This window comes from Nipponia nippon, unplaced genomic scaffold, assembly GCF_047370975.1.
Source record: "Nipponia nippon isolate SJK-2023a ecotype South Korea unplaced genomic scaffold, ASM4737097v1 scaffold_30, whole genome shotgun sequence".
In the NCBI taxonomy this organism is placed as follows: domain Eukaryota; kingdom Metazoa; phylum Chordata; class Aves; order Pelecaniformes; family Threskiornithidae; genus Nipponia; species Nipponia nippon.
The window spans coordinates 1,090,794-1,113,942 of NW_028262348.1; the positions used below are offsets into that span (position 1 = coordinate 1,090,794).

General features: G+C 46.9%; 1 protein-coding gene across 1 annotated transcript in view; it reads right to left on the reverse strand.

Moving 5' to 3' along the window:
- Window positions 1-259: 259 nt before the first annotated feature.
- BCR (BCR activator of RhoGEF and GTPase) overlaps window positions 260-23,149 on the reverse strand; it is a 100,172-nt gene continuing 77,282 nt past the window's right edge. Inside the window, exons 9-23 of the mRNA XM_009463692.2 lie at window positions 22,101-22,222; window positions 20,714-20,882; window positions 19,204-19,323; window positions 18,173-18,248; window positions 17,464-17,568; window positions 16,578-16,652; window positions 15,270-15,367; window positions 14,461-14,592; window positions 6,834-6,893; window positions 6,605-6,714; window positions 5,624-5,763; window positions 3,998-4,132; window positions 3,282-3,387; window positions 2,078-2,240; window positions 260-1,319 (exon numbers count right to left, since the gene is read on the reverse strand). Coding sequence (XP_009461967.1) covers window positions 1,230-1,319; window positions 2,078-2,240; window positions 3,282-3,387; window positions 3,998-4,132; window positions 5,624-5,763; window positions 6,605-6,714; window positions 6,834-6,893; window positions 14,461-14,592; window positions 15,270-15,367; window positions 16,578-16,652; window positions 17,464-17,568; window positions 18,173-18,248; window positions 19,204-19,323; window positions 20,714-20,882; window positions 22,101-22,222 — 1,701 coding nt within the window. The 3' untranslated portion in view covers window positions 260-1,229. The remainder of the gene's footprint in view (window positions 1,320-2,077; window positions 2,241-3,281; window positions 3,388-3,997; window positions 4,133-5,623; window positions 5,764-6,604; window positions 6,715-6,833; window positions 6,894-14,460; window positions 14,593-15,269; window positions 15,368-16,577; window positions 16,653-17,463; window positions 17,569-18,172; window positions 18,249-19,203; window positions 19,324-20,713; window positions 20,883-22,100; window positions 22,223-23,149) is intronic.

A 23,149-nucleotide genomic window follows, 5' to 3' on the forward strand; every position in this document is an offset into this window, starting at 1 on the left:
TCTCATTTAAACCGGGGTTGGAATTTTGGGAGAACACACAATGCATGCTACTCGCTGGATTGTCCGTAAAGTACATTCTGACACGTTTTATCAAAGTATTTGTATCTATCAGAAAAAAAAAGACTCCTGTAGAAGCAATGTACAAAGCTTCCCAAAATTCAAGTATCAAAAAAAAGATGTTCTGATAAAAGTTTGGAGTAAGCAGCCAGCCGAACTTCTAGCCATTGATTTTTTTTTTTTTTGGCCACAAATGCGTCAATTATTTTTGCAGTGATAACATCTTTTCTTTGGAGTGCTGGGAATTAACAGTCTTCCCAATTAATTTTCATTAAGTTTGGTGGGATCTAAGGAATTTAGCAATCCTGTCTGAATGTTGCCCCTGCTTTTATATGCAAACAAACAGAATCACAACCAGAATCACTGACTCGAATCCTCCCTGCCTCTCTTCGCTTGGCTGTATTTATTCCTAGCGTAACATCATTGGGTCTGGCTCCCTTAACCCAAGAACCCCATCAGAAGTGCAACACAGGCCGGAGCAGGGCATCTCCTTCCCCAGAGCTGCAGAAACATCTGCAGGGGAAGGGGTGGACGAGACAAAAAAAAACCCAAACAAAAACCCCAAACAAACCCACCGTTCCAGTTGTACGCAAAACCGTTTCATTTCTTCAGAACCCTGTTCAGATCAAGACTTGAACTTCTGAGGAGGGAACCTCAGACCCCAGACCCTTCCCTGCTCCGCTCCTCTTGCAAAGCGATGCTATTTCTGTGGCCTAGAACAGTACTTTAAAAACAGCAGTTATTAAAGACACGGTTGTGATATATCCTTTAACGCCCCCTCACCCAAAAAGGGGTACCCTATCAAGTGGTCCAGTAGAAATCTTGACATTTCTTTCTGATAAATTAAATCCATAAAATAAGGAATACCTTCTGTCACATTCCCAACAAGAATAATAGCCACACTCTGCGGTGCGTTTGTTCAAGTGTCTATTGCTCCTTCTAGTGGAGATCCCGCAGAGCTCCACCTCCAGTTCGGTTCTGGTCCTCAAAAGCAGAGTTTTGTCCTTTCCCCTCGGCTTGCCTCGGGCTAACGAACAGAAGCGCTGCGGGCCGTAACTCCCCAGGGCAGGAACGGGCCAGTAATGTCTGAAGAAACACCGGGCGTCTTTTTCTCAGGCGTGGCAGATTTCTGCCAAGAGCAGTTTTGTGTGTCCTGTTGGCGTCACAGGCACCTACACCTCTGTGGAAAAGAGAATGCTTTGCCTCTTGCTGTCTGGGGTAGGGATAGTCTCTAGCTGCAGGAAGTACAGAAGAACTTGGACCTGGAAAGAGAAAGAAAGAGGTGATAACAGAGCTTGGTTAACGCATTCTCATCCTGGCTCTCTGGGCGTCGGCAGGCATGCCTACAGCTCTCTCCGCAGGAACATCCTGCAGTTATCTGTTTGGTTTCACACAGGGTGTTAACAGCAGGAATATTAAAACTTGCAGTGCTCCCGAGACACTTTTTTTCGGCTTCTAGGGTGTAACAATGGTGCTGGTGTTCCACCGCACTGAAAAAATCTGACGTATCGTTTGCCATTACTCAGTCAGGAAAGTACGAACCAGGCTGACCAGCTACCACAGCCTCTGCGCTCGAACTCTGCATCGCCTTCAAAAGGCAGCAGCGGCCAAAGAAATCTGCACTTAGCACACAATTTTGTTGTGCACGAGCGAAGGTGGTTCCAGTGCTGAGGAGCAGCACGGAAAAACACTGAAGGCCCTTTCGCCCCAGGTGAGCAATACGGCGCTGGGAGACAGCTCTCGAAAAATCCTACTGTGCTCAACCACGAAGCACACAGGACTGCACGCACACTGACATTTTCTCATGAAAAGCTGTGTTAGTACAGATGCAAACTGAACTGCCTGAAGAAACAGAGTTCTACAAACAGTCAAAAATGGCCGTGGAAGGGTAAAGTTGTTTATGTTTCTCAAAAAACCTGTCACGAAACCAGAGAAGGCTGGCTGAACCAGGCCCGCCTAGAGGGCTGCGGGTTCCCACACGCTGTCCTCACAAGATTCTATAGCACGTGTAGGATTTTACCTGGGACATGACTTCTAGTGACCAACTATCCGTCATCGTGATAGGCTGGGTGGGGTTAGCAGGGATTTTACTGTCCTTCTCTGAAGGTCTGAGCAGCGTTGGTCCAAAGACAGTTGCAAGATTATGCAGAGACATCTTGTTAACGCTTTCCCTCTCAGCAACCCTGGGAGAAGAAACAATGAACAAGGCAGATCTTTATGAATACCTGAGTTTGGAAGTGTCCTTAAGTAAGAAACCATATTTATTCCTTTTGTAAAAAGCTTTCGATACATTCAACCACTCTCTCCACATGTGCCTAAACGAACTTTACATGTAAGCAACACCTTCATCTGACACAACCACAGTCCCCAGGCACTCTACGGACGCGGCTTGAACGTGGGAAAAGGATGCTGCGTCCTGCCCGGACAGACAGAAGGGGACAGGAATAAGGAATGTTTTCCATCCCAGTTTCATAAATGAGAAACCGAGACACGCAGGTTAAAAAATGTATCCAAGGGCAGAAAAGTCTGCAGCAGAAACACAAGTAAAACCCAGATTCCCTGGATTTTAATCCAGAACCTCAGTCACAAGATTATCTTTCATCTCTCCAGTGACAGTCTCTGGTATGTACAAAATACATATGTAAATTAACACATTATTAAGCAAGCTTATTGCATTAATATCAAACACATGGAAATGCTTTTTCACAGTTAGAACCATATTTACCAAGACATACACAAGATCAGAAAGACTAGTCTAAGCAAGGAACTGACAACTCCAGTTAGCCGAAGTGCAAAGCTGGAATTTTTAAAAATATATCATGTTAAGAGTGCAGACACCTTTTGAGACAGGGCTCGCAAGTCCTTAAACACAGCCAAAGCTTCACGATTGATATTAGAACCTTTCCGGATCTTTGTATCCGGAGGCAGGTGCAGTTTTGCAGCAATATTGCAGCTGGAGTTTGCATTTGCACTAGATAAGCCCTCAGACTTCTGTTACCCCTTCCCTTCCGTTCTAATCCTTTCAGTACGAGTGGGAATGGGATTCAGGACTTAGTGCCTCACCGAGTGAATATGAGACAATAGCAATCTGTTCAGCATTCACAGCAAATCAGCAAATGCTGCTTCATTTGTGTGATTCAGCACGAATTTGAGGAAAAGGCTTTTCTTTTCAAAACAATGATGCTTTACGCATTAAATACCTGTCGAAAGGATCCGCATATTACCTTTTTAAATGGTCCAAAAGGAAAAGGAATGTCACAAGGTTGGGTTCTGGAAGCGATAACAATAGATTCAACATACAGCTTTCCTTTGCAACAGGATCCGAAAGTGCTATAAGAGAGAAAATAACAGAACATCACCACAGGCAGTGAAGCAGAATTTGACTGACGGTGTAATTTCCCAAACCAACAAATACGGGTGGTCCTGAATGGCCTGTAACTATATCACAGGTTGGAAGGTCAGAGGTGCACATCAATACCCCACAGGATCTCTTTCCTTTATTTCACAGACATGCAGAGAATCCTTTTCTCTCAAGCAGTTCAAGTGCTTTCTGACTTGCAGCCATTACGAGGTTTCTCCCCTGCACCAAGATAAGACAAGGTATATCCCCCGCCAAAGTGGGCTGCCCTGGCAGGCCGAACGGGGCAAACAGCAAGCACAGCCTCAGCAAGCAGGCTGTCATTCTGTTAACCTGTCCTTCAGAAACCTGGGCATTTTCGACGTACAGAAAGGCATGGCAATCAGCCATATTCAAGCTCACAGGAAGCTACGTCATTCCAACGCTCATTTCTGAGCTCCATTTCACTTCCCTAACAGCTTGTTGCAGGCTTCTGTCCAGCATCACAAGCCTGGGGTCTGCATTGCTTTAGGAGCAGCCAACTACAGAGCAGTGTCTTCAACACAGACCCGGCCACCCAGGGTCATTTCTGCCACCACCTACCGATGCCCTCGGCAAAGTTGGGGTACAGCTCGTCTGTAAAGAGGGGCTCGGGCAGCTCCCGGAAGTAGAGCTTCAAGGTGCCGGCAATGGCATTGACGTCCATCTCGCTCATCATCACCGACACGTCCTTGTTATCTGAAAGAGGGAAGAGGGGAGGCAGGGTAAAGAAGCTGCCGGCCTTGCATTCCTTCTTTCTCTTCCTTTGGCTCTCCCTTTATCCTTTGTCTTTGCCCAAATGCTGAGAGTTTTCCTGTTTGCATTCCCCCAGATTAAACGAGCTACCTTTGACAGCTGGGAAGTGCTGCACAGATGACTGCAGCCAGCTTAGAGCTTTAAATCCCGTAGAGGGAACCCCACGCTACCCAGGGTTAGTTACGCTGTGCCAGCGACCTCGGCCTGATCTGGAACAAGACCTGCTTGGCTGTATTTATATGCATTGCAACTTTTGTTAGTGACAACAGTTGTTACTCCAATCCCCTGCCTCTAACAGCTTAGAATAAGAGACTCTGAGGCTGCCTAACTCCCCACTGGGTGTAGCTGAAGTACACAGGCAATTCAGGGCTCACATTTCAGTTTTGTTACTATTAAGAACAACAAAACCTCCCCCCTTCCCTAAAGCAAACAGACCAGCCAGCAGAGCCAGCGCTGGTTTCATGAAGCTTAGCGTAAAACAGCATTTAATATAAATGAAAAAAGTTGTTTTTCAAAATGCGAAACACCCTTACTCGACAAGTGAAGATTCATAAATCGATGGGTTTGGTAGCTTACGGGGATTGAAAAGAAAACACAAGAAGGAAGAAATTTCACAAAATAAGTGAAGAAGTAGTGCAGGGAGGGTGAATTTGGGCACCCGGCACAGGCCTCATGACTGCGTGCTTGGGGCCTGAGCGGTCCTTGGGCCATCATGTGGAGGCTGGAAGCAGGACAGAATTTCACGTTTTGTACCTCAGCAATTTGGGGGTGTTGCATCTGCCTGATCTTGGATGCCTTTTGGGACATACGTGCCATTCTTTTAAATGCAGCACCAGCAAGGAGCCCTTTTCTGCTCAAGATCAAAGAAAGCTTTACAAAGGTTGGTCAAAATTACCTAATTCTACAATCTGCGCACATCAATCTAGACACAGAGTTAAGAAGAGAACTTGGGAGCCCTGACCACCCAGCTCCAGTTTTGTAAACACCCTTCCTAATCAACCTTAGAAATTTTTTTTTTTTTTTTTTGCTGGCTTCCTTTCACAAAAGATTCTTAATTTCAAGGACTTCTGTTCATTTGGAGACCGCACAAGAGTGAGGAAATTATGACTTCTGATTGCTGCCGCTTCCCCCGGGGAGGGTGTCTGCCATTTACAAAGACTTGGCAGGGCAGGCAAACCCACCATTTCATGCCTGCTGGGAAGAATGACAAATGCATTATTTGGTATAAGGATCCATCCTGTGCTATGTCTTGGGTTCTATCTGTAGATGAAGAATATTAATAAAACATGCAGGCAGGGTTAAAATGATTCTCCTTGTGTGAGAATCTCTACCTCTTAATGCTTCTTGGGGAACATAAAAGTAGCACAGCCACCTGACAGGGAGCTCACGCAGGTTCTCACAGTGCAAAGGCAAACAGCAGACACAAATACTTACTGACATCAAAGGCAGCTTTCAAAGCTTGGATATCGGTTGCAACCCCAGAGACACGGTAGATGCCCACCTCCTCCATTCCACGCCGCTCTATCTCCTCCACACACTGGCGCACGATGTAAGGCACCTTCGATCTCTCTCTCCTTAAGAAAGCCAGAGAGAAGAGCTCAGTACAGCCCGCGCCCTCAACGCCTGTTACCCCAGCCAGCCAGGCTGGCCAGAATCACCCCTTCATTTTGCTGTGCAAACCTCTTCTGGAAAATAGGGTGGGAGAAAGCCTGAGCAGGCAATCAAGACTGAGCTGAAAAACTCCTTTGAAAACTGGAGGGGTTTTTCTGAGTGTCTCGGCCTGGCTTCGGCTGCTCTGCAGCTGCCCTGAGCACTTGAGCTTGCGGCTGGGTGCTGGCACCCCTGGAGCCTGCGACCCCGCGCAGGTAATCAGAGGATTCCCAGGCAGCCCTTGGATGCATAGCAGCACTGTTGCTTTCCAATCAGTGCAATTCCATAGGGAGGAAATACCACACTTCCCAAACTACACAGCAGAACAAACAGGTTTCTTCTGGCAAACGATTCATGACAAAAGATCAGGGGTTAAAATAATACCACAGGATCCAAAGAACTCGAACATTTCCGATTATGGAAAGGAAACATCACTGTTCAGCGGCTCTGGAAATTTGTGAGCAAGTCAGCTAACTACAGAGTAAAAGGGCAAGGGGTATTTCCGGAACTCGGAGAAGTGATCGGCTGCAAGTAAACACCCTGGGTTTCACAGCCTGTGTGCACGTTGTTTTTTCCCCTGCAAAAAATGAAGCTCAGAGATGCTCAGCATCCCTTCTGCAGCCACAGCCACCTACACTACCACCCAGGTGGAGCAGACTGGACTGACAAATCCCTCCGTGGGTGAAGGCAGGGGCAACCCACTGGCCAGTTGGCTTTCTAAAAAACAATAGGGAGAAACGGGAGAAATGTGACCCATCAGCTCACTTGGTGACAATAGCGATCTTGACCCCAAAAACCCCAGTCTGTTTCCGGGACGGCATCCTTTTCAGGCTGAACTCCCGACTGGTAAACTTCACCGACAGCTTCACTTCAACCTGAATAAAAGAGAACAGCTGTTACATTTCTTTTTTGTTTTAATGCTGCAATGAAGAGCAAAGAAATAAAGCACATAAGAGGTACAGAAGCAGTGCTAACTTCTGTTTTCCGTACTTACTCCATTCATTGAGATGACTGTGCGCTGCCAATCTTTGTCCTGCAACGCCTGTGGGTCCAGCTGAAAAACAGGGAAGTTACCCATGAGCTAGGAACAGACTTTGGAGAAATCAGACAGCCTGAAAGGCTTCTGTAAGCGAGCAGAGCACTGCCACTTTCAACATGTTATTTCTTTTCCATAGGAAAACACACATTCCCCAGTTTCAGGTAACGGGACACTCGGATATTGCGCAGTTCTCTAAGCAGGGCTGATGAGGATTCCCACACATGGAAAAACCAGCAACATGAGAGCAGTGTCTGCTCAACAGCAAAGGGAACCTCAGCGAGCAAAATCAACATTTGAAAGCCAATAACCCCAGCCTTCAAAGAAAGAGAGCCTGTGTTCATTGCTGCAGCACAACAGGCGTATTAAGACAGCCACGTTTGTCCCATCCCACAGGGCTAGGAGTCAGAAAAGGGGAGGAGAGATTTCTGAAATAACTCTGATTTGAACTAGGGGAAACTGTCTCCCTCTGCAGTTTTCTAGAGACAAGCGAGGTTGGATGAGTGTGAAATTACTGCACTGAAATAAAAAGCTAGGCTGGAGAGCTTCATAGCTCTTGGCTACGAAACTAATAGCTTCCAAGAAGAAATATGTTCCACTGAATTCAAAAGACACGACGACCCTAACGGTGAGATCAAGGAAGAGAAATACGAAGTGATCCATACAGAGACAAGTAACTTCAAACAAACCAAACCTCTGCCAGGACCTGACAGAGGAGAAATGGAGAAAATCGGCCCAGCAATCATAGAAAGTTGTCCTACTTCAACCTCTCTATTCCTTTGCATTTCAACTTTACCACGGAGTCAGGAAGAAATCCTGGCCCTGCCATTGCAGGAATTCACTAAGCAGAAACAAGTTCTGATGCAGAGCCCTGATCTCCCGTTTTCAGCTTTGCTTGATCTCTTTGCGAGGACAGTTGTGAGGCTGGGGAGCGGCTGACTCAAGTACGCCAACATCGCCCAACGATTCCAGTGCTGCCTGGGAGAGGCCAAACACATCTGAACGGCTGAAGAGCGGCACTCAGCCCAAGCGAGACTGGCAAAAGAGAGAAAAGACCCGTCTGCACGGGGACTTCTATCGGCAATCAGAACCAGCCAAGGCAAGCAGGCCTCCGTGCCTCCTGAGACGGCCTTGTAACACTTGGCTCTTGAGCACCGAGACACAGTAAGACCAGGAGGAGGCAACTGCACTGGACTCTGAGTTTACCGTTGTCAGCAAACAAGGCGACGCTCAGTAGCTAGAGCTATTTCTGCGGCACAGCTCCTCTCTCTCGCACAACCCCATGCAAAAGCAGAGTTCTCTGACACAGGTAAATGCTGAAACAATGGCAGCTGCAGTATAATCCGGGAGATCTCAGATGCAATCATGCTCACGCTCTCTTTCAAACCATTAACAAACTAGCCCAATGCTGCTGACAGCTACAGAGGCAAGTCCCCCCACACCCTTCCCCGCTCCCCAAAAAAGACAACCAGCAGAGGGAAAAGTTTCTCCCTGCTGGCTCCCACTGCAGAGATCCCGAGAAGCAAGAGACAAGCAAGTCGGGCCAACCTTCTCTCTGCGCACTTTGTTACGGACGTGAGCCCACAGCGGGATGCTGCCAGCACACACGTGCTTTCCCGTCGAACCGGACCGGTTCCTGTAGGTGCAACTCTGGCAGAAATTCCTGAAGACTCCTTGTAAGGAATAGTCAGTAACCAGTAGCTCCCACATTTTGGGGCTGCACAACGGTCCAGGAGGCCAACGGGCAGCAGTGCTTAGCTTCGGTGCTTCAGCAAACCCAAATAACAGTCTGCCTGCCAAGAGGGTTTGCTTATAACTCTGGCGGAACAGATCCACCCCCGCCCGTGTGGCTGGCCAAGGTCCCTACAACTTAGCCAGAACTGCTCTTCCCTGAATTTCCGTGCTGGAAGTTTGGTTTCTTTCAACGACTGCATTCTTTCCCAGAATCAAGAGGAAACCATTTCTGAAGTGTCTGGTTTCCTATGAAAAGCAACCACGCTCAGTATTCCTGAAAGCTTGCTCTCCAGCTGCCTAAATAGTCATCTCGTTAAGCTGCCAAACGGCCCTGCCGATAGACACAGGCACAGCCGATCCTCCAGCCTGGAAGCAGTTTTCCATATGCTTTTAGAATGGAGTCACTGAGAGGGTATTATTTATAGGAGAGAGAGACTGCTTAAGAGTGAAGGGGAAAGAGGGTTTCGAATATTTGCCAAAAACGTTAAAGGAAGAGTCCAGCAGGGTCCAGTTACAGTTTATTTAAGCTAACAGGTATTACCAGTTATGTCTCAGTGATGACCAGGGAACTCCTACCACTGTAGGAAACGAAAGCAAGTAAAAAGCCGTTAAAAAGTACGAGCCAAACAAAGTCCTACTCTGTCTCAAGAGTGAATATCATAGGGCTGCAAAGGACTAGCAAAAGCAGTGTGCTGGAGCCGAGAGCTCACAGAGACCCTTCCTTGCTGGGTAACTGCTGGAGCTGAGCAAGGACAGCGAGCGTACCTGCTGCCACCCCTTGCTCCCTTACCTCTGAACTCCTGCCGGGCTGGCCGGACCCCGCGCGCCCAGCTGCTGGAGGACAGCTTGTATGGAACGGAGACAGCTAGGGAGAACAAGCACCAGGGAGTGGGTCTGGCTGACCCGAGCCAACCCTGCCTAACTCACTGGCAGTAACAACAGCAATTTAAAAAAAAATCCCCCCCAAGGTGCTTTTTAAATAACAAAGCAAAATGATGGAAGCTAATAAAAGAGCAAAGCTTGAATAAGCTCTCAGCAACACTGAGTGAGACAGGAAGATCAAGTCTAACAGTCCGATAAAGTCACAGTAGGAAACAGCAGAGTCACCAGGAAGCTAAGAACGTCATTTAGACTTTGAGCGAGCTTTCAGCCCTGGACCCTACAGGTGACCGACCGCCTTCTAAGGCCAGCAAGAGCAGCACAGGGAAAGGGCAGCTGGAGCAGGCAGGTTGCAGAGCGGGCTGAACACAGAGGTAGTGAGCGTGATGGTCCAGCACAGAGAGGGCCTGGGACAAATGGGGTCATGCTGTCTTCTGGCCTGATTTGGAGACCAGTGACCTGGAAGAAGGAACACTGAGTAGAAGAATGCAATCTACAGACCGTGTGCCAAACGGAGGCTGCTCCGAGCGAGCAAGCACATAGTGCTCGCTTTGCCAGCTCAAGCAGGGGGAGGCACTGGGAAATGGCTGCCTCTGCATTAATTTGACAGCAAAGTTTACTGCACCTCCAAACATTTCCTTCAAAGAGTTGCTTGGTTTGAATGACAAAAGGACTTGTCCCATCTCCACTGAAACTCTGAAAATTGTGTTGTTTCCATGACCTATACAAACAGGACAGACCTGCTAAAACCCTCAAAGACTGTGTCTCAGGGGCTTGTTTGCACAGTCCCCACCAAAAGTGCATGCCACAAACAGACCAGTCTGTCTTTACTCCCCAGCACCTCCAGTCCCCTTGGGGCCCACTCTTTGGCATTTGCAGTGGCAAGCTACAGCCCCAAATTCACTAATGAATCAAGCAAATGCCTCTCTGTATCCTGCACAAAACACAACAGAACAAAGCAGCTCAGCACCACAGGGATATCCGAGTGCACGTCTCTGGCCCTCGCAGCAGTGGAGCACTGAATTCAGACAGACGGACAGTGCACAGCAGTCAGCAGAGGCTGAGTGTGCACAACACAGAGCGGCGAGGACCTGGGAAAAAGGCAAACTGTGGATGCTGGTCAATAGTAAATGCAAGCCAGGCACTAAGAAGGGAATCTGTGCTCTGCCCTAGGAAGCCACCACAGAGAGTTTGATGATTTCCCCCCCCCCCCCCCCCCCCAGAAAAGAAAACATACAGAAAGAGGAAAAAATGAAGCATCATCAGTGGAAATGAAATGCCTGGGAGCAAGGACTGAGGCAACCTAAGGTTAGTGTGTTTTATGCTATTTATTCACATTACTTCCTCCCTTTATTAAATCTCCCTGGCAACTTTACACTCCATCAATTTTTAATTGTAACTGATGTGACATACATGTTGTCAGAGTCTCACTGCTGCTGAAAACTCCCAGTCCAGCCATAACCCCATTCTTCTCAAAGCTCCCCACTGACGTGTTAATCTTTCCCACCATCACCCTTTAGACGTGACCCACTGCCTCCTTCATTTCCACCCTATTTTCATTGCTGGGATACTGTTCTGCGTGAGCAAGCTGTTCAAACGAACTCGAGTGTGGAAAAGGTTTTCCGAGTCGACACGTGGGAGGTAAAGCATGTGACAATCTGTTTTACATGGAAAACAACCTCGATGTCCGAAATAGCCATGTGCACTGCTATGAGACATCCCAGATAATTAAGCAGATAAGAGTGATTGTTTTGCATGGCAACAGAGGAACGGTGGTGTGCTGTTACCACAGAAAGACTGATCTAAGGTCATATCCTCTCTGATTTTCCAGCACTGCTGCGAGGGAGAAGGAAATGGTTTGCCTGAGCTGATCATGCAGGAAAAAAAAATAGCAAAGGAAACCACATTTCTAGGAGGCATCAAGTGGAGGAGACGGATCACGGGATGAAGTTTACTCATGCAGTCTGTTCCCAAGGCAGAGACCAGGTTTGCTGACATACGTGCCCACTTAGATGCAGAGTCTTAGGACCAAAGAAAAGGCTGCTACGCTCAAAACGTGGGGATGAGCCTGCCATGTGAAGTGCAAAATTCAAAGAGCAAAAGAACCAGCGTCCCAAGTGCTGAAGACGGATTGCAAGGTAACAGTAAGAAAGGAGGAAAGAGGAAAAAAAAAAAAAAAAAAAAAGGAGATTTCAAAATGAGAGGAGATGATGCTTACAGCTGAACTAAGCCTGCTGTTTCCTCCTCTAAGATGATGTCCATTTCTTCCTCCCCCAAGCCCCCCAGTAATTTCAGTTTCGCAGTGTACCCAGGAACGGCACCGTCTCCCTGTATTTCTCATGCCCGAGATGTAACAGAAGCCCCCAACCATGCGTCCTGGCTAGTTAAACACTGCACATCCAGCGCTGCCATTCCCAGGTCTGACAAGGACTTCACTTCTACATTTACAGAAGGTTCTCCCATATTAAAACCTCACAGTTTTATTTTTCAGGGATAAAACTTGCAGGTTGGCAAGCAATGAAGCTCTCCCATGTGGCTATAAAAACAGGTAAATAAAATATTCCATAGAAAAAGAAGATATGAGCATTGGGAGCTATTAAAATTGCTGCCCATTCCTGGAAGCTTCTGACCACATGGACCCATTTCCAGTCTTCCTTCCTCCAGTGCCATTAGGTAACGGAGAGATTTAATAAATATTTCCCAGCCAAAACAGTCCTCGTCTCCTTGATGCATTGTCTTCATCACTGCAGCTCAGATAATTTGGTGAGTCAGAGATGCCAGGAGTGGGAAGTTGCAGATTTACAATAATACATGGCTTAACAATACATGGCGATTCAGCCAACACAGAAGTTTCCCTGTTTTTATAAGCAGGAGGATGCAGACACGACTCTTGGTGTTCCCAGTGTTTTTAACTAAAGGGAATTCAGGAAAAAAAAAACAACTCATCCAACTTCAGAGGCCTTGCCTCTACACATGACAGACTTTGGCTGAGTAATGACAACACACCACCACCACCACCACCACCACCGAAAGCCCTAGATACACTAGCAGCAATAAAGTAAACAAAACTTAGTGTAAAAGCACCTGGGAAAATCGTGAAAGAAAATTACGATAAAACCAGTGACTGGAAGAAGATGCTGCCAGCATTAATACAGCTAACCTTCAGCCACAGCTTGTAATTTGATTTTGTTGTTGCATTATTATGATTTCTTAATAGAGAAATGGTGTTTGCTTTAAAAATGAAACAAAATAAAGCCTTTAATAATTCTTATCAACCCAAAATCTTACCAGACTCTCTTATTATAAATTGTAAGCAAGAGAACTTTTGCACTTGCCATTTATGATACAACACAATGCAATTTTTGCATATTAATAAATATTTTTTTTTTTTTTTTTACATTCCACTGTTTGGGTTTCTCTAAAAGAATCAAGAAGCAATTAATATTCAAGTGTCACCAAAGAATATTGTTACTTATTAAGTATAAAATGTTTTAACAGAATGTACAAGTGCTGTGCATAAAAATGCCCACACTTGTAAAAAAAAAAAAATTGTTGAAAAATGTAAAAGATTTTACTCATTTTATCATTCTGTGTAAAATATTTGAAGAAGTTAGAAGGTCAGTGATTTCAGGGTTCTCCAATATAAGCACACAAATCTTCAGGGCATTTCAGGGCTGAAAACTTGCTCTTTTGTAGTTGCTCAGCTCCATGGAAAAGCAGCTTTTTGTTAGCAGAAGGGACATAGGGGTTTCTGGTTAGCCTGAGGGACACCTAGGAGGCACCCAGTACCAGCATTTATTGGTTTGTACACAGGTTTTCCTGCAAACACCCACTATGCATCTGGTGACAAAAGCTTCCCCTGAAAATGGCGGGGCAGCCTCAGGGCTGCGAGGAGGCAGGGAAAGCAACAGGCCCAATCAAACTCATTCAGATAATGAGCCCTCCTGGAGGAAAGGCGAGAGATGGTCCTGCGGGCCGCCCTCAATCAGGGCTGCTTCTGAAATCCCACAAATAGCCTTGGCCTGCCTGACCCTCACTCAAGTGCTGGAGAAAGCTGTCATCCGTGGAGTGACGAAGAGGCAAACGTAAACGGAGGTGGTATTTTTCAGCGTGCCAGAAAGGAAAAGGTTATCTGGGCAGGGTCTCTGCTCTATGCAACAGCCAGTCCAACACAAAGAACACGTCCTCAGAGCAAGCATTTAAACGCCCTCCTAAAGCTGTGGACGGGCAGTGCAATAAACTGGAAGAAGAGGGGGAACATATGTTCTCCATGTCATCCTCCACTGAGCGGCCTGATTTCTCCTGCGAGGAGCTTTAGCGCTTTATCACACAGCAGCTCTGCGAGAGCAGCATCCGTTTGCAATCATCTCATCACCTCCCCTATTGTATCACGAATTTGCCACGTAGACAAAGTGTCCCATGCTGATTCTCAGCAGTGGAAATCTCTCGGATGCAGCCTGTTGTCATGGACACTAACCTCTGGACGTGGCAGTTATCAGGACAATAAGCCTGTCCTCCAAGGCCTTGCTATCACATCAATCAACTTCCAGCACGTACAGAAGGCAGCATTTCTTCCACATGATCTACAGAGGGGATAGCATATTCATTGCTTCCCCTTTTGTCACACATGGAGCATCCTTGACAGTGCCCAGGGCTCAGTGACAATGCAGTTCCTATATACTGCGCTGGAAGTTTTGAAGTTAACAGGCGAATCAGAGATCAAAATGTAAATTTTCATGAAAAAGCATCTATTCCATAAGGGTACTGAAGCAGGCATAGGGGACAAGGCAAAAGGGAAAAAGCTGCTGACTTCCCGCCTGTGAATCACGCTGTATACCTCACTATCTGCAGAAAAAGCTCCAATGCTGAGAATCAGAAGGCAGAAAAACACCTCCCTGGTGCACTCCGGGATTCAAAAGTCCTGTTATGTTTTGCAGTAAGGGTAGCAGGAATGAGTTAAGCGCAGTCTTACCTGGATCTGTCCTTTCCCCATGATGCGATCTGTGCTCTCTCCGTCCTCTTTGGCGAGCTTGGTTTTGTTGTAGCACTTTTCATAGCACAGAATCCGCAGAGTTTGTGAGCCTTCCAGCTCAATCTCAAACTCCTGCAGGGCACCAGGAAAGGAAAGAGCAATGAATACATCACAGCAGGACACTAGTCTCTAATAATCAATACAGTCTCCTTGAAACTCATCAGGAGGGAGCACTTAAGGACAGACCAAAACCTCCTCCCTTATGGAGCTGGTCTGGAAATAAACTGAAATTGTGTTTTGTGTACATAAGGTGGTCAAATCAGAGACTGAGATGGCTGACTCCTTAGTCAGGTTTCACTGAGTTTCAGCAAAACATCATTCAAAGAAACAAACTCGCCCACCTTCCTTGTATTTAATTTTGCTCCCCAGCAGGCCTGAGTTGGCTGTAAACAGGCAAAATGTCTACAGCTAATTCTTCCCCCTCACAACAAATAAACAAAAACACCTCCTTCTTCAACATATTTTCACTTGTGTCTTTAAAAAATAATCAAACATGCATGTGTTTAAACGATGAAATGCTGGACAAGACTCATTTGTACTGAAATGTTTGTTTAACTATAGTGAACCCAAGAGAAAATCTGCAGGTCCTGACAGCCAAACGAACCTGGCATAAAAATGTTTTCTGAGAGGCAGTATATGCAGCACAAGTGCTGAGCATGCAGCAAGTTCTTCCACTAGCAGGTCTTCTGCCCATTGCGTGTTGATGTTTGGCACATGGAACAAGTCACGTAAAGAAAAATCCAACCCACCTCGTTCCAGTTGGGCTCCGTGGTGTCTCTGTAAACTCTAGTTTTAGCCTTGTTCACGAAATACCCAAAAGAATCCACCTCTAACGTGCAGTACAAATCTGAGGAGAGGAGACAGGAACAGAAGCATTTTAAAAATTTCTACAATCTCCTAACTTGCATGGATCACTTTCAGGGTGCGTCTTCATTTACACCTTCTCAGTACCAGTACTACTATCCCGCACAGATCTCATCACCTGGACCAGCAGAGTTGCCTTTATGAAGCTGAAGTACCAGCACAGCTGTATAAATGGCCTCAGCGCAGACAAGCCCTTCACCTCTAACAAGAGTCAGGTGCATGCTATTATCCAGTACTTCCCACATCAATCCACAATGAGCAGAAGGTGTACACCAATGAGAAATGAAACTTCCCCAGGTAGATATTGGACCTCATCAACACATCAGAACCGACTTCACGGAGAACAGCATCAGTATAACATCCCTCAGAGAGCAGGTTAGAGGCCAGCCATCAAAAACTCATTATCTTCGCAAAGTGGTTAATTATGTGGTATCTGGTGTTTTTGAAGAGCTAGTAATGAGCTGTAGACATTGCCCCTATTTGTAAGTTATGTTGTAAGTGATGTTAGCCAGCATCTGGGAAGTCAGTGGGTCAGCGGGAGGAAGGCTGACAGCAAGCGTGGACATCCAGTCCACTCCTTTCCTCCTGAGACTGCAGACGCAGCTTGGGTCCTGAGAACAGGATCCCCAGGCACATGGCTAGGCAAGCTTCGCAGCTTCTCCTAGATCATCCTCATCAATGCCTGAGAAGCATCTTTATTTCTACAGGCATCCTCTTCACTCTGTTTTTTCACCTTTTTTGATCCTTCTGTCAAATCACTCCCCCGAATTTTAACACCTCTTTCTTCATGTTAAGAATTTTGGATGTCAGAGAATGCTTCCCATTCTTTCATTGCAAAACAAAATACAGTTGAAAGAATTCAGGATAAGGGCTGACTTGTATCTAAAACTGTTGGGTAATTAGCAAACACTGCTTAAAAAAAACTACCAACACACTAGGCCTAAAAAATAATGCTGCATGCTTGATCCATCCTTGATCCTGATCTTCCTGAGAGTTAATAGTAGCATTAAAAAATGGCATTCCCCTAAATTTACACCAATGCCCCGATTTCACTTCCAGTTCCCCAAATCGCCTCTCTTCCTCACCATCATCCCAGATGCTGCAATCCTAAACCAGTCCATGCCCAGCTGTCCCAGCACCTGAATTACCTAACCCCTACCAATACCTCTGCGTATCAAAGAGCTGCAACTCACTTGAACTTTGCTTGAATCCTGTGGCAGAGTGGACAATGACATTCAGGAATCCATAGAGACCTGGGGATTCATCATCTGTACAAAAGACCCAAGGAATTTTGTTATGTTCACAGAGGAACCAAGAGTGAAAGACAGCATGATGAGACTGATACTACACAGGTTAAGGAGCAGAGGCTAAACGGTCCCTAAAAAGGATGGCAGGAGCCTGTCACCTAGCCATTTCAGCAAAAGAGGAGACTGCTCCAGGTTCAGTGTCGGCTTCACCTGTAATACCTTCCGGCAATGCGTGCCTTTTACAATGACATTTCTAGGGTCAGCAAGACAGCACAGAAGAAATGAAAAGGAAAACTAGTAAAATATAGAGCTAAGTCTATACTAGCAGATTGAATAGTGATTTAGGATGGTCTCTGACACAATTTTGGCCAACTAGTGTTCTTCCAAAGGACTCCCAGGCATATTTCAAAGTTGTCCCAGGCTAGCACTCCAACAGGCACTCCAATCCCTGGCACGATGGCTGCATGTAAAGGCCATTCAATAGTCAATGAATATATTTTGGAAAATGGCCAAGAATATTTTACTAATTTAGATGTAGCCATATAATTTGGAGCTTGTATTTTTATTGTTGCAGCAAGTAACATTGGGAAGACAGATTGTTCTTGTTCATGCTGCTCTCTTTTTGTACACTATCATCTACTTCAACTAAACTACACACGTTGGGTACACATGGTCTCAGCTTTCGTTTTACAGGAACTCTAACTCATCACCAGGTTGAAGCCTGTAGCAAAAAGAAACAGTAAGAGCAGCTCTACGGGAAACGCACAAAGGCCAGCAGAGGTAGGTTTTCACTGCAGCTGTACCATGTGAAAGCATAAAACGAAGGTCTCACCTTCCTTGTTGATAGTGAGGGGAATGTTGTGGACTGTCTGAAGCTTCACACAGGAGTTTGTCAGCATCTGGAGCTCCACCGATGTGAGTGAGAAGCTTTTAAAGCCTGCCCAGGAGATTCAAAGAGGGAAAAATTAAAATTCAAAGCAGAGGCTGAATGCATGCTCCCTCATTCTAGGCGTACATAGGATAGCTGCTCCCTGGCAGTGCTCAGCATCAGTACCGTGGTGCTCAGGCCTGTACTGCCGCTGCAGCCCAGCCCTATTGAGGGCATATTTAATCACTCTGTGGAATAAAAAGTCTCAGGATGGTTCACAGGAAACAAGGGGGGCTCTTATTTTCTTGCAAAGCTAAAAAACACCCATGCCAAAAAGTAAATCAGTTTCCTTGGACTGGAGCCAGGTAAGAGGGTGCAGCTGTTCCCTCTACCTGGAACTGTACAGAGCGCTGATCTCTAGGGCAAATGGGAGAATCTCTCCACACGCTTACTAAGTGCTCTCCCTACACATTCCCTACACGTTGCTGCAAGCAACCCCCCCCCCCCAGACAGGCTCAGATGTGCAGAGACAGAAGACATCCATGTCGTGCTGTGGTTTTCAATGCACATCTCTCTTTTTGCAGGGAACCCTGCCCCACACCTCGTTCTCTGGACTCCTGTGCTCTAATAAGATCACAGTATTTGTACCAATGCCCAGCTGGGGGACACTCACATTTCTTCTGCTGCTCCCGGATGTTCTCCCTCCACTCTGCCCTTTCATAGTCCGATGAAATCAGGAACGTGTAACTCTACCCAGGAAAACAGAAGAAAATGGGGTACGCATTAGCCTGACCGACCACTGAGAGCAGACCCACCTGCCTCCCACCCTCCTCCCATGGAAATTGTCGGCTATACTGTCCTTCTAGTACTCCTGCCAGTTGCCCTACATCACAGCTTTGTCGGTGACAGGCAGGACTCTGGCAATGCACCTTCTCAGCAACGTGCCAGCGGTACCAACACCGACTCCTTCGGTCGGAGCTTTCAGAGCTCCATCCTGCAAACAGCAGCTGCATCCCTGGCAGCACGAGGTCCCGTGGCAGCTCTGTGCTATTCTTCACAACAGTTGCACTGGGAAACCCAAAAGCCTCTACCACAGGCCCAGACACCGATGCAAGCTGAGGAAGCAGTGACCAGATTGTGAATTTTCACTGAGTAGCAACAGGATCTTGTGAGGATCCTTTGCCACGTGCATGGAAAGGCCACAGTGACAAGTTACAGCGCTGCTGGAGCAGGGGATACCACTGGCACACTGAGTATCTCACAGCGCCACAGGAGATTGCTCACAGCCATTCAGCATCCCTGGTGCCATGTGCAGCACGCAGTCCTGAGGTGACAGCCCTGAGTGTGCTAAGCCTTGCACTCAAAGGGGAGTCTAGAAGGCAGCTGCTGCAGAGCTTTATCTTAGGCGAAGAGAGTCATTTCTATTGCTCTGCCAGGGCACATGCTAAGGGAGGGGATTAATTTCTAACGCTATTTTTTAAATGTCAATGTTGCATACAAATTAGTCATAGCCTTACAAGATGTCATCATAACCTTTGGTGTAGCAAGGGTTAGGTGTCTGCTGCTTGGAAAGTGCTTTTAGGCCAGATGGCAGAGGGCACGAAGACCTCCTTGTACAACAGCGTATAAAACACACACACACACACACACATCCCCCCTTGACCTCCGTCTTGTACACCGAGGGAGGCCAGAAGAGCCACTCACCTTGCCATTGCGATTGTGTACCCGGAAGGCCATGTTGGGAGACATCAGCAGTAGGAGGGATTCCTGCTCCGAGAGCTTCTTTTTCAACCTCTCAATGACCTTGCTGCCTTTATTGGCCCTCTGAAGGGTGGGGGAGAGAGGGAGACAGAGGACACACGTCATTCTCCGACATCTGCCCCCATTTACACTGACAGACATTTTAAGATCCGCAGCCCCTTCCCTCTGTGAGTAGCCAAATGGCCCCAGGCAGGGGAAATGCTGCCAACAGGAGCCACAGGGCTCCCGGCTGCTCAGGAAGGTGTTACCTGCAGTATCTCTACACTCAGACTTGGCTCTGTTCCCCAATCCCAGACAAAGGTGCAGAGGTGTGTGGCCGCTGTCCCAGCTATACCCTCTACTTTCTGTTCCAGAGGCTAGAGCAGCATCATGTCACTGGGCAGCCACAGCACTGCCAGGTCCTCCACAAGCATCCTTAACTAAGGAGACTGCAAGGAACTTCTCTAGAAGCTGCCCAGAACTCTATTGACAAAATTCTCTCCCACCTACCAATCCATTTTCAGCAGAGGTCAGCTAAAAACGAGGTTTTTCTTGGATAAAACCCAGTCCCAAACCCAGCCATGTATATCGTTTGGCACTGATGCACCGAAGCACGTATCGTAGACACCTGCACCTTGTGAGTAAGAGGCTTCTGCATGGTGTTTCTCCTAATATCTTCCTTTTTCCAGGAAGCCCTCTCTAAAAGCCAGCCAGTGCAGAGAGGCAGAAACATGTTCTTTGGAAGTGCGGGGGATGGTCTTCTCACGGTACAAGCAATTTAACTCATATCCTGTTCTACACACCAGCAGGCTTTCAGTTTCCAAACTCTTATTTCTCTTTCGGATTCCAGGAAGGTTTGGAGTCTAACATCTCTGAGAAAAAACATGTCTTGCAAGCAAACAGAAGTCTGGGCCAGAGATATCATATCTGTGTCAGACTGTCCAGTCAGCATAATTGGTGTTCTCCGTATATTTACTGGCACTTTGACACTGGTGAAGTCAGAAGAAGCTTCAAAAGCATAACTGAGACTGCAAAAATTCGGAAGTACATGGCTTCTGACCAAAATCGCTTGCAGAATCATACATTTAACAGCCAGAAACTGGCATGCCACACTCCCAGCCCTTCTCTTGTCCACAGCATAAGAGCCCTGCCCTTCACATGGATGCTCGGGGATAGCAGTCACAGAAGGTCCCATGCAAGTAGAGGAGCTACTGGGTACAACTACAGAGTCTTTTTTGTTTCTGCCTCCTCACAGGACACCATCATTCAGGCCATGCACTAGGATGAGCAACGATGGGCTGCAGAGCATCTGGATATCACTGATAACAGAGCTGCACCACAGGCCTCTGCTGAACAGTCTGTTTTAGCATGACTCCCCACACTGTGTAGCTCTGGGAATGCTGCTTCTATCAGCACCTCATCTCAGCGGAGACAATGGGTCTGTACTCGGCATGGAGTGCTCAACCCCTTTTACCTTTTCACGCTGGATGTCATTCTTGATCTGGGATATTTTGATCTTCATGGCATCCAGTTCCTCATCAGGTACCAATGGGATATTGGGCACTGCCTCAGACTCGTCCACCATTTGGAAACTAAGGTCAGTGAGTGGGATGTACCATTTGCAGTCATATTGCTGGCTTTTTCTGAAAGACAGAAGGTCCAGACCTTTCACTATTACCGGCGTTTGGCAACACCCACTCCCCTTTCCCACAAGTCCTTCCCACTATAGCGCATCAGATACAGAAATGGGCACAACTTGACTGGGAACCCCATGTGGAAGAAGTCTGGTAAAGGGCTGCTTTCCAGCAAGAAAGCCTAGAAGAGCCCATAGACAGTACAGCACATAACAAGGCAACTTGTTTTGTTATCTAGTTCTTTTCATCCTAAGAAACCACAGCAATCTTTTGCAAACCCTTTCACTCCTGCGTGCTCTCCCTTGGAAGCCTCTGTAGAGGCAAAGTTCAAAAGCCACGCCATGCCTCTGACCTGGCCGCTATCTATGATCTAAACCCAGGTCTCTCCTGCCTGAGCTAGGAGGGCCAAGTGAGCCAATATGTATAAACCTCTGTGTAATCCAACCAGAAGAGAGAACCTACAGCTCGTAACTGCCATTCCCCCGTGATTTCACCAGGGTAACCAGTTCACTTTTTTAATGTTTCACGTGATTTATTCCCTCTCCACCTCTACAGTCGGGAACTTCCACTCTTGGGAATGTCCCACTCTTTTGAAGGTTGGTTCCTCACAAGCATGTGCTTCAAAAGGGGCAGGGACGACTTTTTGCTTGAGGAGGGCAAGATGAGAGGGGTCTTCCCAAGAAGAACAGTTACCAAATGAAGAGAAGGCCTGTTTGAGGCAGGTATATTGGTAAAGGTTCCTCCCCCCTCATTTGTAAAAAACGTCAACACAACTGTTTGTATAGCTGCACTCTGGGGTTGACACATAGCCTGTTTATTGTACCTTTTCCATTTTTCTGCAAAACTGTTAACTGGCTATAGCTGAAAGGCCAAAATTTATAACCTTAGTAACAAAAGAAAGTGAAAAATATCACCTATTAAAAGAAAGGGGAAGTAGAAAAATGAATGACATTTGTCCAGAACACCAGCAGCTACAGCACATCCTATTCTCCGAGGAACGCTTGGGGCAGGGGTGGGAGGAATTAACCTTTCCTGAGAGATCAGGACTGGGCCAAGGTCTCATATAATAGACAGTACTACCTTACTGATCATTCTTTGTCTAACTACATCTTGTGGATTATGGTTACCCAGGTCTGGGGTATTCACATTCAACTACAGTTGCTGGTTAAACCCAGGATTCTGCTGAAGCTGAGGTGCAAAGCACGCAGTCCAGAAGGAAAACCTCACCCTCCAATCTGCTTCTTGAGCTTGGCGCACAGGAACAGATCAGTAAAAAGAAAGACATGACGTAGCTTGCGAGCCCCCTCAACCAGCTCCACCATGAAACTGTCCTTCAGCAGCTGCCGGTGCTGGTGGAAAAACAGAAAAAAATGTTTTAGTTAGTGCAACAGGAGCCCCAGCTTTGGCACTGGGGCAACACATTCCTTAGACATGACTCCTACCAGAGCCAGTTCAGTAAATTGGTCTAATTCAGAAAAAAAGAAAAAAGACTATTAAGTGTTCCTTGCTGTAAGCTCTGGTCCCTGCTGCTGCTGCTCTCTCTCCCGGGGCAGAAACGGCCATGCATCTCCTTCATTATCTGGCGCTGGGTCAGACTTCAGGCTTCTCTCCATCACCTGTTCCTGAGCCCAAGCGTAATTCAGTGTGAGTCATTGCCCAGCTTCTGCGTACCCGAGGGCCGGAATCACTGACAGCACATCACCCCCTCACAAACCAGCAGAGAGCAGCAAACACCACCTTTCTCAGGAGTCATTTCCCCAGCGGCTGCATTCAGCTGAACCCACCCCACCAGGGAGAGAGCGGAGCCAACACCTCCCCGAACACCTCCACCCCCATTCGCACCAGCGGTTTGTCAACACTAACAGCTGAATGCCATTGCTGCTTCTTTATTACAAGTGCTGTTAAGGGAAAATTCCTGAACAAAATGTGTACCTAGCAAACTTCTCAGTGGTCCCTCATCAGCCTGCGTTTAAATAGGACCATCTGGATATGCCCCCACCCCATGCCTATTTATGTGTCTTTTATATATCATACAAACATTCCCCAAACCTAGAAGATGCAAAGAAGTTGCACAACCCTGATGCCTTTATTCCTGTTTCTAGTTCCAGGGAGCTTTTAAATAAGAGGCACACGTTGGTAGGCAGAAGCATCACTTTCCTAATTCCCTTATAGGGACTCCATAGTTGAAAGACAAAAAGGCTGGAGCACTGGCACCAAGACAGATGGCTGCATGCTGTTACCAGTGACCACGCCAGGAGTTTCAAGCCCTGCTCTAC